Here is a 16794-nt window from a genome sequence, read left to right as displayed (position 1 = left end):
ACCCAGTGGCTGCCGTGTGGCAGGCTCATCCCTTCCCTGTGTGAAATGCCATCACCAACTTCATTTTCTGCAGGGATCTTTTTTTTCACTTTTCCTTCTACAGCTTGAGCTGTCAGTCTGTTGACCTGCCCACATGACTGAATTGAGTAATATTCTTAAAATGTGACTGTTAACCTTACTTTAAGTTCATTATCATATAAGTGAAGCTCTTTAATACATGAGATTTTGGTCTGGTTTTGGGCACACATTAGAATCTCTCACCAGAACAGTCAGTGATCATCCTAATAACCAAGTGTACTGATCAGTTTATATCAAGAATGTGTCTATCAAAGAGGGAGATTGTTATAAAAAAGAAAAAAGAATGAGTCTGTGAGTCAGCCTGCAGGGGATGTTCATGTGACCAGAGAGACGCTATCTCCTTTGATTAGCTGGATCTGGTTTTTGACAGCAGAAAAACTTTTAGATGGGGGGTGCCTATACCAGACTTTCAACCTATAAAACTGCAAGATAATAAATTTGTATTGCTTTAAGCCACTGGATTTATTTAATTTAATGAAATTTAATTATTTAATTTAATGAAAGTTACTGCCTGGTCCCTGAATGAAACTTCAGTTAGAGAGCTTCATTGAAAGAAAAATTGCGTGTGGATATTTTTTAAAACATTAACTGCATTGTTAGGAATATTTTTACATGGACAGGTCATTATAGTAATGCCTCATTTCCTTGGCAGTGTTGAGGAGTGAAGTGATGAAGTAACCAGAACTGTTAAGCACCAAGCAATTTTTTTCTTAACGATTTTCTGAAGGAAACTGTTCTAAAATGTATTAGAAGTTTTCTTACTGTCAAAACACTTTATAAATGGTGCTTTGGGCATTTTCTATTCCCTCCCTTCGTTCTGCTTGTTTGATGTCAGTTGTCTATTTCCTGTAGGTTTTATATCCATGGGCTGACTTTCTGTTAATGTAAAACAGTGTCAATTTTCAGTTTCCAATAATTCCTAAATAATTCTTTGTGTGGGGTGCATATATTGTATGTATGTATATATGTATAAGGGCTTCGCTGTTGGGTCAGAGGCTAGAGTGTCTGCCGGCAATGTGGGAGACCCAGGTTCGACCCCTGGGTCAGGAAGATCCCCTGGAGCAGGAAATGGCAACCCACTCCGGTACTCTTGCCTGGAAAATCCCATGAATGGAGAAGCCTGGTAGGCTATAGTGTATAGCAAAGAGCCAGGCACGATTGAGTGACTTCATTTTCATATATGTATAAACTTTTTAAAAAACTTTGGCTCTTATTAATAGAGTAAAGCTAATCTAAAAACTATGATTCTTTTTAAAAGGGCTTAAGATATATAAAAAAATTTATTATGCCATCCACCTGAATCCGACCATTGATGCTGTGCCCTTGTTTCTGTATGCAGTCTTGCCCCAGTTTATCTTCTGTGTGTATAGTGTGTTATAAGTGTTGCACTGACGCATCTTACTTTAGCTTTACTGTCTGTTAACTATTTAGTTTGGAATATATGCCAAGCTTACAGGTAATGAAACCGTATTTCACCTCTCCTCCAGTACGTTATATATCAGGCTTGTCATTTTAAGGCTCTGTGTCCTCATAATTCTAAATTTTCTTTCTACTTCCAGAATGTAGGTGGCTTTCTCTAAGATAGTTTACTTTGTTGCTGATGTATAGTTTTTATATATTCTCTCCTAGACTGAATCTCTGTGGGATTTGTCCATATTACAGATGAGAACCCCAAAATGTCTATGTGCATATGGACAGCAAAGGGCGACCAGCCTAGTCCCCAGATATACATGTTACCTGTTGCTTTCAGAGCTCTACCGACATCTTTTTGTAAAGAAATCTAAGCTTTGGTCCTTTGCACACAATTCTGGTAAAGATTGTATTTTCCCCTGCCCTCCCCAAGAAAAGAATCAGGGACAAATGAAAATATTTCAGAATGGGCTGGTTAGAGAGCTCTTCAGTTACCCAAGATCATAACTGATTGGAATTGGGGCCATTCAGTTAAAATGGAACCTTATAGCCTCAACCTGTTAATCCATTTTCCTCCCAAACATTTCCCTGATGTCTGATTCATATAAGACAGTGGATGGATAAAAAAATAAATCAGGGTTTCCCTGGTAGCTTCGTGGTAAAGAATCCACCTGCCAGTGTAGGAGACACAGGTTTGATCCCTCATCCGGAAAGATCCTGTGTGCTGCAGAGAGGCTAAACCCACACATCGCAACTACTGAGCCTGAACTCTAGAGCCTGGGAGCCGCAGCTGCTCAGCCCATGTGCTGCAACTGCTGAAGCCTGCATGCCCGAGAGCCCATGCTTTACAACAAGAGAAGCCACTGCAATGAGAAACCCAAGCGTTGCTCACCACAACTGGAGGAAAGCCCGCACAGTAATGAAGACCCAGCACAGCCAAAAAAAATTTTTTTAAGCTATAAAAAAAGAAAGGAAATCAGACCCGGTCCTACCAGAATACGTGGGGCCTGTGGTAGCCTAGCCACCCTCACTGCCAGAGCTTACACACTCCAGTAGCAAGGTAGTCCCTTGGATTAGAGTGGGTGAGAAATTCCAGTTGATTTTGAAATTCCATGTTTAAGAAAACTAGATAAAACTCATGCAGATGCAAATGAGCACAGGAATCCAGATAATAGACTTGAGAGGTTGGCCACTCCTGAAATCCTAACCCCTTCTCAATGCTCAGAGCACAGAATTGTGATCGAAGAAGATGAAATGATATTGCAAGATACAAAAGAAAACTTCTCATAAATGCCTTTGTAAGAGCCACTGCAAGTATAACAGGTTAAAGGCAGGCAGGTACTGCTTGGGGACAGACTGTGGTCAGGAATGAGGCAGGGAGGTAAGTTGCATTGGGGAGGAATCTTCGGAACTCTTTAGGAGAGCTGATGACCAGAAGGATTTGAAGGATAGAAGCCTGGTATACTAAGACTGTAATGTGGTGCTGCAGCAAGGGCTTGGGACAGATGACAGCACGCAGTCGGTGGCTGAATTCGAGTATGTTAAGTCCATGATCGCAATGGTGAGATGTTCTCTGTCTACACTTACTGACCAGTACCTTTGAGGAAGCACTGGTCAGAATAGCTCGCCCTGACTGTTGTCATCTGTGACCATTTCTTCTCTTGTTTCCTTTCAAGGAGATCTCTTTGCTGCCACTTTCCTCATTAAGAATGGGGCCTTGGTCAATGCTGCCACATTGGGTGCCCAGGAGACACCGTTGCATCTCGTCGCATCGTACAATTCAAAGAAACACTCGGCAGCTGTGATGTCTGAGATGGCACAGCTCACAGAGGCCCTCCTGCAGGCTGGCGCGAACCCCAACATGCAGGACAGCAAGGGCAGGTAAGCCTGGGGTGCAGGTCGGCTGCCCTGAGCACGGTTCCCAGAGTGTTATTTTCTGGCACATTACTGGCAGATGGGGACTTTGTGGTTTTTAGTCCATCATTACTCAGTCTGAATTCTGCTGAAGTCACAAACATTGATTTGTTTTGCAAATGAGAGAAAACTAAGGCCAGAGGCACATGGGGAAGCTGTTTCCCTCTTGGGTAACTACGGTCCTTGGGTTTTTAAGCAGTTTTTGGCATCTCCAGAGTGGTCATCCAGTCCGTCTCCTCCAGGGAACTTTCTTCCTTCATCTTTTTTAGAGCTAATCGGATACCTTGAAGAAGAGTACACTGTCGCAAAGCAATCTGTTTCATTTCTGTGAGGTCTAATTGTATTAATCCAGTTCCACCTTCTTGTAAATACTGCCACTTTAGACATCTCTACGTGCATAATTTGCTGTCTTCCACAGCACGTCCCTTTCCGCACTGACAGCTGTGTTGTGTTCCTTTCGTCCCTTCCCGGAAATATTTGGTTGAGGATTCCTCATACTTTAGAATCTGAGAAAGGGCTGCTTGTCTTTGGGACAGTAGTGCGGGAGGCATTGAAGGGGAGTTAAGCCACCTGAATCACCAACAATAGAGGACCCAATTTTTATCCTAGCAGCTCAGTATTTTATACCTTCGAAAAACCCTCTAAAAAGATAGCCGTGAGGTTGCTGGAATAGGAAAACAGATTTGTGTGATGGCTAAGGTACTTACATAAGGTGGCTCTCCATGGACTCAATATAATGTCATAATTATCTCATTTCTCAAGATAATTGCATCCTTTTTTTTTTTTCTCCTTCTGATGATTGTCCTTAATTTTTTTCCTCCCAGCTCTGAGATAGATGCCAGCCCGGGAGTCCCTGAGCTCTGTGGTGGTGTCTTCCTCAGGGCACATGAGGGCTAAATAAAAGCAGTGACAAGTGATAAAATGCCATTTTAGTCAGTTCCTGCCTGTTGCCACTCAGAATGTGTTTGAGTCTAACAGAGAAGTGTGGGAAGAAAAAAACTTTCAAAATTGTGGAGGATAGGCAGGTGAAAGTAGACATACCTATGGCAGGAACTGCTGTTTTAAAAACGTGAGTATATACACATTCATTGAGTCAGTATTTTTTATGTCTTTTCCTTTCATTCTTGTATTCTTGGCTACTGAATAAATTGTAACATATAATCAAATCCATTTTCATCCTTTGATGCTTGGTCATGGCTTTGGAAAATGGTTTACCAGGGTAGAAAAAGACTGTGGCAGAAATGTGGAATTTCCTGTGGATTCTAATCACCTCCTGCTGTGAGTAGTCCTGAACTGGGCATGTCCAGAATTGACACCCCTTCTTTTTCATCCCATAGGACTCCCTTACACTTGTCTATCATGGCCAGGAATGAATACGTGTTCAATCAGCTGCTGCAGTGTAAACAGTACGTAGGGAGCCCTGGAGCGATGAAAGAGCTGTTGGGAGGGTGGGATTGTGAGTGAAAGATAATGCTCTTAAAATGTCTTTTAGCATTGTCAATTTTAAGAAATAAAAGTAAGATTTTAAAAAGTCCTTCAGAATGAGACTGTTGACAGTACAAAGTGTCTGAAGACAGTTGTACTTGGTGTTCACATTGCTTCCTCATTTCAGGTTAGATTTAGAGCTGAAAGACCACGAGGGCAGCACAGCTCTATGGCTTGCCGTGCAGTACATCACTGTGTCTTCCGACCAGTCCGTAAACCCCTTCGAAGACCTCCCTGTGGTGAACGGGACTTCATTTGATGAAAACAGCTTTGCAGCCAGGCTCATTCAGCGTGGCAGCAACACCAATGCCCCTGATACAGTAACAGGTAAAGCACAGAAGGCCCCTAAGAGCTGATGCTTGAGTCTGAGACTCCATGAAATACTTGTCAGTGTTTTTACCAAAACTTGAGAAACTGAGAGGAATGCTGTTACGGGAATTATTTTGTATTTAATTTTAACTGTAGTAAAAAGTCTTTATCTTGGGCTTCAAAAAATTGAGCCAGACCCTAAGTTACGTCTGTTAAGCTGAAACACTTCTGTTTGTTTAATGCAGTGAGATTCAGTCTTTCTGGACTCATAAAAATTATATCCCAAAGGGCTTTTGTTTAAGTGGATATCCTTGGTATTTACCATATTAGAAATTTAAACTGAGAAATTTTTAAAATATGTATTAATAATAACAAACCATTTTATGTTAATGTATAACATTTTTTATGAAAAATCACTTTCAAAACAAAATTTAGTTGGAAGAGTGACCTGGTTTCTAATACCTGCAGCTATATTCAGTCTTCTGAGCTACATTGTTTGGTTAAAAAAAATATGCCATCACACACTTAGTAGTGGGAAAAGTGAGGCATATTTTGAGAGCCTTTTCAGATAATTGTGGATGTATTTGTTTGATGCTGTAGCAAACAGAATTTATCAAAGGATTAAAGTTAGTTGCAGTATGGAGTCTGAAGCTATATCATGAACTTCTTGTACTCTGTTATATTAAAATCCGTGGCCTGTATGTGCTTGGAATGGATCTTTTCTCTATGCATGATTTTGTAACATCATGCTTTAGTGGTTTGGAAAATCTTGTTTTACTGGGTTGTACAGATCTTCAAAATGATCATTTATTTAGAATCACATTTCTTAAAGAGGCTCACTTTAAGAAAATGTCTTAAAGACATTTTTGAATAACCTAGCTTATTAGTTGTCATTCTTTCAAGTAAAAATGGTGCTCCATGAAAAAAAAACTGTTCAATTTTCAGTTAAAATAATGGCTTTCCTTTGTGATAGCTGTTGTAACACACTTCATGCATACTTCTTACTTGTCACACAGAATTTTATTTAATTCATTTGTTTTTGTCCACACTGTGCTGCAGGCAAGATTGTTAACATTTCTTGCCAGTTTTGTCAACTTTACATTGTATACTTTGAGTATTAATAGAAATTCAGGAATATTATTTTCTCCTTGTTGCAGTTTTCACGTACATGTAATAACATAGCAGTATTTTGTCTCATTGCTTTACCTTGTTTTTAGTACTGGTATTTAATTTAATTTGACTTGTAAATAACAGCTGTAGAACATGAGACTTCGTGTTTATCCAAAAAGGGCATAAATTTTAATAGGAAGAGACAGCAGTGTTCTGGGACTAAAACCACTTTGAGAGGAAAGGGAGAAAAAAAAATTGATTTTCTTTCTAAGACTTTTATTTAGAAAGCAGTGCTACCTAAAACATTTCTAGGCCAAGAATAAACATATTTAAGGCTATAGGAGTAAAACAAGTGTTTAAGGAGCATTTTCTGATAGAACTTCAGCTCACAGTGTCTTCAGAATGGTTATCTACCCCAGGGGTTCTCAGAGATGACTTCCCAGCCCTCACTGTCTAAGTAACATTTGGCAACACTGTTGGCAGTTTGATTGACACAGTAAGGTTGAGAAGGCTACTGGTATCTCTTGGGCAGAAGCCAGGGATACTTCTAAACATCACACCGTGTACAGGACAGCTCCTCACAGCAAAGAATTAGCTGGCCCAAGAAGTCAGTAACACTGCTGCTGAGAAATGTTCTTACCAACCCGGGTAAGGAGATGTAACTTCCCTCTGGTCCTGGGCGGTGGCTAGTGGCAAATCCAGAAAGGAGTGCCTATCTTCTGACTTCTAGACCAACTGTTTGCTCCCCACCCAGGCTCATCTTAGTCTGTGGGTCCACACACAGAGAGGGCCTGTGTGGACTTCAGTGGTACCCACTTCTGGTATGGGCTGGTAAGCTGTGAAAGGTGGTGGGGAAGGCAGGGTGTGTTGCAATGTGAACTTGACCTAATTTTTATGCAAATAGAAGAATGAATATGCCCATTTTCTCCTAGGAAATTGCTTACTACAGCGGGCAGCTGAAGCAGGAAATGAGGCAGCAGCTCTTTTCCTGGCAACCAATGGTGCCCACGTCAACCACAGGAACAAGTGGGTAAGTGTGACAGGGCAGCCAGGCAAAGCAGAAGACTACGTGGACATTGTTAAAAACCAGCATGTATCAGATGCTTTTGTTTTCAAATATTGGTTGGTTCATTCATTCACAACCACTTCTTAAGCATTTGTGATGTCAGGTCCTAAGCAATACACTGTGGACTTCACAGCTACTATAGATTAGCAGACATGGACACAAACCTATCATGTTAGCATCTTAATTTTTTATCACATTTTGCATTTGCTAAGGTTTTCAGGTTTTCCTTAGCAAATGCAAAATGGATGGGTGCGAGTTGGTGATATACAGGGAAACCTGGTATGCTGCAGTCCATGGGGTCACAAAGAGTCGGACACAACTGAGCGACTGAACTGAAGGTTTTCCTGTGTGCATGTTTATTTAGTCTGCGTCTTACGCTAAGGCAGATGTTGCAGTGTTAAAGGGTGGTGGATTGAGTCAGATGTTTCCGGCTTTACCAGATTTCCCACTTCCCTTTCTGCTGTATGTGGTCTCAGGCAAATTGCTTGACCTTTCTGAGCTTCAGTTCTCATCTGTAAAGTGAGCTTAGCATTGATTTCAGGAAGTATAATTAAAAATCATACTTTAATATATGATAAAAAGAAATGTTTATTTCTTTAATATAAGATAAAAAATAAATTTAAGTGTTTATTAGTGTAGCATCTGGGCCTTTAGAAACTACATGATAGTTATTTTTACTCTATAATTTTCAGACAGGGAGGATGTGCTCAACTTTAAGATCATGTTCATTTTATAACTACTTTGTGCCAGGAGCCTTAAGGTTATTATCCCTTTCAGTTCTCACAGTGGATCTAGAAGCAGCATGTATTGAAGAGACACTAACACCATCTTTAAATCCCTCGTTTCAGAGTCAAGAGCCTTGAGACTCTGGGAGGTTAAGTGGCTTAACCATAAGTTACGTACTTTGTCAGTGATGGAGTCAGTATTATGATGCAGGCCCTAGGACATGCAGTTGCACTTCTCTCAACAGTGCTGGGCAGGGCAGTAAACGGTAAGCTTGGTGTAGAAGACAATCCAGTGTGTCATGGAAGCACAGGGGAGAGGGCAGAGCCATTTTTTTCTCACCGTTAAATACCTACTGATCCGTCCGCTCCTAAACCCGCGGCTGGCCTGCTCTCCATCTAGAATGATGGCATGGCCTGTAGGCGCCAGTGACTGGTTTCTTGGATTTGTTCCTGCCATCATGTGTCTCTGCCTCTGTCTATCTCTCTGCTGTATCATCCCTTCCGCCCACTGTTCATTTCTAATAGCTATAGACGTGCTCTGCTGCTTCTCAAACTTGAAAAACATCCTCCCATAGGCCCACAATGTCTCCCAGCTGTACCTTCTCACCTTTGGCTGGCAGAGTGGAGGTCCAGGCTGGAGCCACGAGGGAATCATCTGGATAAGCAATGGCTTATCCCAACCTCTCATACTGGGTTTGGACCCAACAGGATGGGTCTCAGTGGGAACTGCAGTGTGATGGTCCATGGGACCTCTGTGGCTCTCAGAGGCAAGGGTTGGAGAGTTGTTGGACCTGAGAAGAGAAGGAGGGAACTGACCAGGGGAGGAATTGTTGTGGGGAGGGCGAATTCTATTTTGTGGTTGTAGAACTCCTTTTTAAACATTCAGGTGGGAGTATTTTGTAAGCAGTGGGAAAATTGGGTATACACACAGGGCTGGGGAGCTGGGTTTGAGAGTCTCCTACTTGTAGGTCCTGGTAGAAGCCATGGGGGTAGCTAAGCAAACCCAGGAGGGCTGTGTAGGGGAGAGGGCTGGAGCAGAGGGCTGCCCCGGGAAGGAGGTTCTATGGGGAGAGGGGAGCCCCCTGGGGCTGGTTGGGGGAGGGAGTCAAATCCTTGTCACCCAGTGAGATCCTACAGGAAATCTAGGACCCAGAAAATCAAGAGGCAGAAATAAAAGTCGTTAGGTAGAAATAAGGAAATTACAAAACCCAGCTCAGGGAGTTCAAAGTGGTTCCCTTTGGGAAGCAACTTCCCTGGTGCCTCAGACGGTAAAGCGTCTGCCTGCAATGCGGGAGACCCGGGTTCGATCCCTGGGTCAGGAAGATCCCTGGAGAAGGAAATGGCAACCCACTCAAGTATCCTTTCCTGGAGAATCCCATGGACAGAGGAGCCTGGTAGGCTACAGTCCGTGGGGGTCGCAAAGAGTCGGACACGACTGAGCTACTTCACTTTTTTTTTTTCCCCCTTTGGGAAAAGAAAATTTTCTTTTTTAGGAAAAAGAAGGTGGGTTCTTGCTATTTTTCACAGCAAACCTTGTAAGTAAAGTTCTTGGACTCGACTTGTTCAATAAGTATGTGTAGCTTCAATTTGGAGAAGGCAGTAGCACCCCACTCCAGTACTCTTGCCTGGAAAATCCCATGGACGGAGGAGCCTGGTAGGCTGCAGTCCATGGGGTCACTAAGAGTCGGACACAACTGAGCGACTTCACTTTCACTTTCACACATTGGAGAAGGAAGTGGCAACACACTCCAGTGTTCTTGCCTGGAGAATCCCAGGGACGGCAGAGCCTGGTGGGCTGCCATCTATGGGGTCGCACAGAGTCTGACACAACTGAAGTGACTTAGCAGCAGCAGCAGCTTCAACAGGAGCTGGTGCAGAGCAGGGTATTGATGGTTGTTTCCATTTATTTGGGTGAAAAACCGCACGTGTGTCTCCATGTGTACATGTATGCATATTCACACATACATACGTGTGTGTATGTCTCCCTATGGCTATTCTGTCACTTGATAGAAATATGAAACTGGCAGTGACACTGCCTTCAGGGGAAGGTAACTGGGTGATGGGGACTAGGCACGGGGGGGAGCTGCTTCTCACTGTATTCTCTTGTACCTTTTGAATATTGAATCAGGTACCTGTAATGCCAGTTTACAATGTTTCTAATTTTTAAAAGTGGGAGAAGGGGCTCTTTTCTTCATCAGAGTTACAGCTGAAGTTGATATGAACTGGTCAGAGATGCAGGGCTTAGTGTGATGGTCGACAGACAGCACCACATTAGTGACGCTTGGAGGTCATCTGTGAGAGTTCTTTAATAACAATCATGTATTATTTTTATAATTAGCAAAATAATTATAAAAGCAAAGTAAAGGGTGGGAATGCAGAAGATGAGGATCCAGGGCGTTTGGAGGATGCTGGGGAGGACACTGGAGGAATCTGGGACGATGGCACAGCGTGGGGGAGGGAAAGGAGACCTGAGGAGCACCTGGGACAGAGGTCATGGAACCGGCGACAGGATGAGCCCGGGGCTGCATCTGGCGTTGGGGACCTGTGTCACAGCGCACAGGCTGGCTTCATCCCTTTGCAAAGGGGCTCCCAGTCTGAAGTGCTCTGACCAGGGCCACTTGTTTCCTTTCAGGGAGAAACCCCGCTGCACACAGCCTGTCGGCATGGCCTGGCCAACCTCACTGCAGAGCTGCTGCAGCAGGGGGCCAACCCAAACCTGCAGACGGAGGAGGCCCTGCCATCCCCGAAGGAGGCCGTGTCCCTGCCCAGCTCAGCGGACAGCAGCGTCTACCTGCAGACGCCCCTGCACATGGCAATCGCCTATAATCATCCGGATGTGGTGTCTGTCATCCTGGAGCAAAAAGGTGGGAATTTGGGGGTCCTGACCCTGCAGGTCACTCCCCATCACTGTGACCTCCGAACAGTGGTTAGAGTAGTGACACAGTTGGTGTTTCTCCTTTTGGTGAGTTTTCTTACCCGAAAAATCCTTTGAGGTCCAACCGGATAAGTGTATAGTCTGGTTCTGGCAACAGTTTTTTCCTGTGTACATTTGTAGAATGGGGCCTGCCCATTTCACCTGTGGGGTTAAGGTGTTAAAACCTTGTACTTCCCCTCCCTTATTTTGGGGGGTTTTCCCAGGACATACTTCAGGGGCAGGTCGAGCAGAGCTTTGCCGCATTGTGAGCACTGTCTCTGAGAACTCTTACCACCGGTCTTCCACGAGTCGGTCAGCCCTCTCGTCCACCTCTGAGCCTCCCTGGCAAGTGAACCATGAGAGAGGAGCCAGAAAGGGGGCCCATGGAAGCCCCTGCCATGTGGGAGGCTGGTTTCCCTCAATGTCGTTTTCCAGTTTTTCTCCTTCCTGCCCTGAAGTTTGTTTACTCTTGCCTGCATCTTTGTTGGAGCTTCCCTGGTGGCTCAGTGGTGAAGAAACGACCTGTTTCAGGAGACGAGGGTTCAATCCCTGGGTCCAAAATATCCCCTGGAGAAGGAAGTGGCAGCCCGTTCCAGTATTCTTGCCTGAGGAATCCCACGGACAGAGGAGCCCACTGGGCTACAGTCCATGGGGTCGCAAAAGAGTCGGACACAGCTTAACGACTAAATAGCAGCAGCAGCATCCTTGTTAAGGCCAGCATCCTTTAGCACTGTGCTTGTGGAAGGAAGTGGGGTGTGAGGTAGGCTTTGCCTTCTTCTTTGCCCACACAGGAGGTATAAGATGGTAGGGCTTATGTGTTAAAAAAATGTTGCCAGTTCATTGTTTGATCCCTTTTTGGTAATCAAGAAATTAATGTGTTTCCATAGTGGAGCCTGTTTTCCTTTTGTGAACATCCAGTGTTTTAACCTTTACAGCCATTCATTTTCCTCATAAGCTTTGCTCCAAATTATCAAATGTCTTGGCTTCCACTTCCCACAACAAGGTCTATCACTTCTCTTTGTATAGAAGTGATCAGTCAGTCAGTTTGAAACTGAGCTTGCATTCTCTAGAGTACTTTGAATATGATCCACGGGATGGTGAAATCAGGTGTTTTTTTCCTTTTAAAAAATGTAGCTAATGCTCTTCATGCCACCAACAACTTGCAAATTATTCCGGACTTCAGTCTCAAGGATTCTCGAGACCAGACTGTGCTGGGCCTGGCATTGTGGACTGGTAAGGCAGTGACAGTGGCTGCAGACAGGCGTGCGCCAGAGGGTGGGTGTGCGAGGGAGGGAGGTGGAAGGGTTGGAGCTAATGGTTTGTGTAGACTAGCCTTTCTGTTTGGGTTAAGCCTATAGTAATGTGGAAAACTGCTGGCCTTGCGAAGTCGAGAGGGTGTGTTTGCTATCGTAAGAGGCTGAGAAAGTGGGAGAAGCTGAGCCAGCATTAATCGGGGCTTGTCTCTTGCAGGCATGCACACGATCGCAGCACAGCTGCTGGGCTCCGGGGCTTGCATCAATGACACCATGTCAGATGGGCAGACCTTGCTGCACATGGCCATGCAGAGGCAGGACAGCAAGAGTGCCCTCTTCCTCCTGGAGCACCAGGCGGACATAAACGTCAGGTGGGCTGGAGTAGCATCCGCAACTGCACCAGGTCACATTTAATTGACATGGTTCAAACGCATGGCCTCACTTGTGGCGAAAATTTTTGTTCCTTGTTAAATAAAGGAAGAGAAACAGTAATTCTCAAAAAGTGCAGGTACAGTGTTGAGAAGGGGAACTCAAAGGGGGAATTGTGTACTTTGGTCTTAATTGAACATTTTGAGACCAGGTCACAGTATGGCACAAAGCTTACCAAAATGGACAATCCAGAAATCAATTGTTTAAGTAGGGATTTCACTTAATAATGAAGAACATTCCAACAAATGAGCTATCAAAAGGCTCAAGGAGGAATTTCCCAGAAGTCCAGTGGTTAGGACTCCACACTTCCACTGAGGGGCCCTGGGTTCGGTCCCTGGTCGGGGAGCTAAGATCCATAGTGTGGCAAAAAACAAAAACAAACAGGAGGGAAGGCTTGCAGGGCAAAAATACACAGGTAAAATTTTTTTTTATCATTTTTGTTTTTAAACAAATTTATCTTCAGTGTCAGCTGACCTGCAATGACTGAATGGATGAAAGTGGTTTGTCAAGAGGGTGGTCAGGGTGGCGTTTTATCCAGAGGCTGTGGAAGCAGCTATAAGACTTCAGTGTGCTGAGCAGTTGGGTGCAGCAGGATAGCATGGCGATACTCTTTTTTTTAAAAGGCGGTAGGGACAGATGCTATTGACAGGTTGAATTTCTCTGAAAGAATACTGATGGGTGTAAGTGAAGCGTGTTTGGGGTACAGTGGACTCTGGCCTCCAGGATGCCCAGAAGGGCACCCTCTGTCATTTGATCCCAGCTCCACACGTTTGTTTTGGTGTCTGTGTCCCAGCAGGACTCAGGATGGGGAGACAGCCCTCCAGCTGGCTATCAGGAATCAGCTTCCCCTTGTCGTGGATGCCATATGCACCCGAGGAGCTGACATGTCTGTGCCGGATGAGCAGGGGAACCCCCCGCTGTGGCTTGCACTGGCAAATAACCTGGAGGACATCGCATCCACTCTGGTGAGACAAGCTCAGCTTCCGCTCCACTTACATGGGGGGTGATTTGTGTCAGAGATGGATTTGACACCTCTACTGTGATCATAACGAGCAGGAGATCTGCCAAGTAGCATATTGGGTCAGGAATGAGCATTTTTGAAAGTCGTGTTCAGGAAACTTGGGGTTCAACTTCTTGGGGGCCCACGTCTTTTCTCAGGCTGTCTTTATCAAGAAAACTACCAAAAAGTATGAGAGCTGAGGCCCCTCTTCTGGGGTCGTCTCCTGAGGTGGCTTAGCTGGCTTATCACCACAGTGATAAGTTCTCAAACCTCAGGGGTGTCCCCCTTATTCGGAAGACAGAGCCCAAAAGCAGACGTAACCTCGAAAGCTCATTCAGTTTTCTGAAGGGCTTTAAATGTGATTTTTAAGACATTTTGCACCTGAGGGTTTTAGCCAGTTGTTCCTGAGATTACCAGTTCTTTGCAGAGTATATGTTACTGGGGCCTATAAGTAAGAGTGTGTGTGTATGTGTGTGTGCACGTGCGTGTGTGCAGGCACTTGTCTGTGTTTTCTGAGGACACAGCTTTAGAAGGTGCTGATCAGACACATCTTTCTTCTATTTCTCAAATCCTTCCCGCAGAACCTAGTGCACAAGCTTGCACCAAAGCAGATTTTAATCAGTGTTTGTAAAATGAGTGAATGGTACAGATTAAAATAATTACCGGTTAACTATCAGCTGGATCTTATCTGAAAAATGTACTTACTGGTAGCTTAGGGCTGAGAGACGGTAATAAGCATGTTCAGCTTTGCCAGGCAGCGTTTGAGAGTGACCTGTGCTTCCCTGCAGGTCAGGCACGGTTGTGACGCCACGTGCTGGGGCCCAGGGCCGAGCGGCTGCCTCCAGACGCTGCTGCACAGAGCCATCGATGAGAACAACGAGCCCATCGCCTGCTTTCTCATTCGCAGGTCTGAGAGGCCTGGGTATCCCTTCAGATCCTGTTTGGACTATTGCACACTGGCTCTCTTCTCTCTTTTTCCAACTATAGCCTTGACGTGCCTGTAGCTGGCTTGACCTTCATATTGAAGGCTAGAGAGGGTCACTGTTCTGTCAGGTCAGGGCAGCCAGGGACTCGACTGTCTGATGAGGAAAGGAGTTTGTGTGCCGAGATCAGAGAGTCTTAAAAACAAAGCCAGTTTCCTGCTTTGGGAACCATATTGGCCCCTGTCATCAGATCAGACCCGTTCACACAGTGAGACCAAGAGGCTGGTGTGGAGGAGACCGAATGGCCTCTGCCGGACTCCACCCCGATGCCGGAGCCATGACAGCCTCCACGGCCTCAGAGTGCAGGGGGTGTGGGAGAGTGCAGAGTGAGGTTGTGCAGGACAGCGTTCAAGCCATGATTCTCGGTCTTTACATGCACACAGATCCCCTGGGGAGCTTTTAAGAGTTCTGATACCCAAGTTGCCTCCAGGACCAGTTGCTGAAGAATCTATGGCAGCAGGACACAGCAGTGTTTGAGACCAAGAACTACAGTCCTTGGCGGTAGCAGGCTTTCTGTGGGGTTGGATGAGGCTGCTGCTCCATGCCTGTCAGCATGCCTTCCTCTCACTTCCCCTTCCTTTCAGTGGCTGCGACGTGAATAGTCCCAGACAGCCTGGTGCTAATGGGGAAGGAGAGGAAGAGGCCAGAGATGGGCAGACCCCTCTGCATTTGGCAGCCTCCTGGGGGCTGGAAGAGACGGTCCAGTGTCTTTTGGAGTTTGGTGCCAATGTAAATGCACAGGTATGGAGGGTCTCTCTTTTCCGGGTAGAGGGATGGTCACCCCAGAATCAGGGAAATCTCCTCTAATGTCAGGACACCTTGCAGTCTCCGGTCCTGGACCCCTGCTTTACCATCAATGGGCCAAATGGACAGACACAGGAGGTGACTGTCTCCTGGGTCATACAGATGTCTTGTTGTTTAGTTTCTCAGTGGTGTCTGACTCTTTGTAACCCCGTGGACTGTAGCCTACCAGGCTCTTCTGTCCATGGAATTTTCCAGTCAAGAATACTGGAGTGGGTGGCCATTTCCTTCTCCAGGGGGTCTTCCCGACCCAGGGAATCCAGGGATTGAATCTGCATCTCCTGCACTGCAGGCAGATTCTTCACCACTGAGTCACCAGGAAGCCCCCACAGCCCGTTTCATAATTGTAATTATTCCAGGTCAAAACTTCTTTCCTCTGTGTCTTTGTCCTTTCTACAGAATGAAGAAGGTTTGTTGAGTCAACTTATCCTGTCCCCATTAGTTATAGATTGCCATTGAGAATTTGTTCTAGTCCCAAGCTGAGTACTGTATTTAAGAAAATGTTCAGTAGCTCAGTGGGACATCCCTGAGTCACGTTCCTTGATGCTTTTCAGCATTCTAGCCTGTGTGCGCTGCTTTACTCATCTGGCAGATGAGTAGTGGTTTAACCTAAAGGTGAGGTTGACTGCAGCTTCTCTAAACCAAATGTGTTTGTTTCCCTGGGTTACTGGGGCATGGAGGTAGAGTGGCTGTCAGTCATCCTGTGTTTGGCCTCTGGAAGAGATGACTTGAGATTCAGAGTGGCAGTGTTGATTCTCAGAACTGAATTTGATTTAAAACTTTCCATGTCATATTTTTCCTGGATTTTATCTTCACCTGGATGTTGAAATCTGTGCCTGGTCCCCAAAGGATGCAGAAGGAAGAACGCCTGTCCACGTGGCCATCAGCAACCAACATGGTGTCATCATTCAGCTGCTGATTTCTCACCCCAACATCCACCTGAACATGCGAGACCGGCAGGGCCTGACCCCCTTCGCCTGCGCCATGACCTGCAAGAACAACAAGGCGGCTGAGGCCATCCTGAAACGAGAGTCCGGGGCTGCCGAGCAGGTGAGCAAGCGACACCCAGGCTAAACACAGGTCACGAACTAAACAGGTCTCTTCCGTATAAAGGTGTTTCTTCAGTTTTGGCCATTCAGGTGCCTGGTCACTGCTGGATGGAATGCGCCTGCTCTATCCTGCACGTCAGCCACCCAGTGGTGCCACGTGTACAAGGAAGGGGGCCCGGTGACAGGAATTCTCATCTTGCAGAACTGTGGGCACCCTTTGCTTTTTCTTGGTGTTTTACTTGCCCTAGCAATGAATATCTTAGAAAGG

At 45.4% G+C, this 16794-nt stretch overlaps 1 protein-coding gene across 1 annotated transcript in view; it reads left to right on the top strand.

Moving 5' to 3' along the window:
* Positions 1-16794, top strand: part of ANKFY1 (ankyrin repeat and FYVE domain containing 1) — a 55227-nt gene that overhangs the window by 25772 nt on the left and 12661 nt on the right. The window contains exons 8-18 of the mRNA XM_068977439.1: positions 3165-3369; positions 4740-4808; positions 5015-5214; positions 7239-7336; positions 10730-10961; positions 12146-12244; positions 12482-12635; positions 13490-13658; positions 14482-14600; positions 15261-15417; positions 16327-16527. Of these exons, the coding sequence (XP_068833540.1) occupies positions 3165-3369; positions 4740-4808; positions 5015-5214; positions 7239-7336; positions 10730-10961; positions 12146-12244; positions 12482-12635; positions 13490-13658; positions 14482-14600; positions 15261-15417; positions 16327-16527 (1703 nt within the window). The remainder of the gene's footprint in view (positions 1-3164; positions 3370-4739; positions 4809-5014; positions 5215-7238; positions 7337-10729; positions 10962-12145; positions 12245-12481; positions 12636-13489; positions 13659-14481; positions 14601-15260; positions 15418-16326; positions 16528-16794) is intronic.

The sequence above is a fragment of the Capricornis sumatraensis genome, chromosome 8 (genome assembly GCF_032405125.1).
Source record: "Capricornis sumatraensis isolate serow.1 chromosome 8, serow.2, whole genome shotgun sequence".
Taxonomy (NCBI): domain Eukaryota; kingdom Metazoa; phylum Chordata; class Mammalia; order Artiodactyla; family Bovidae; genus Capricornis; species Capricornis sumatraensis.
This window is presented reverse-complemented; position numbering and strand designations above follow the sequence as displayed.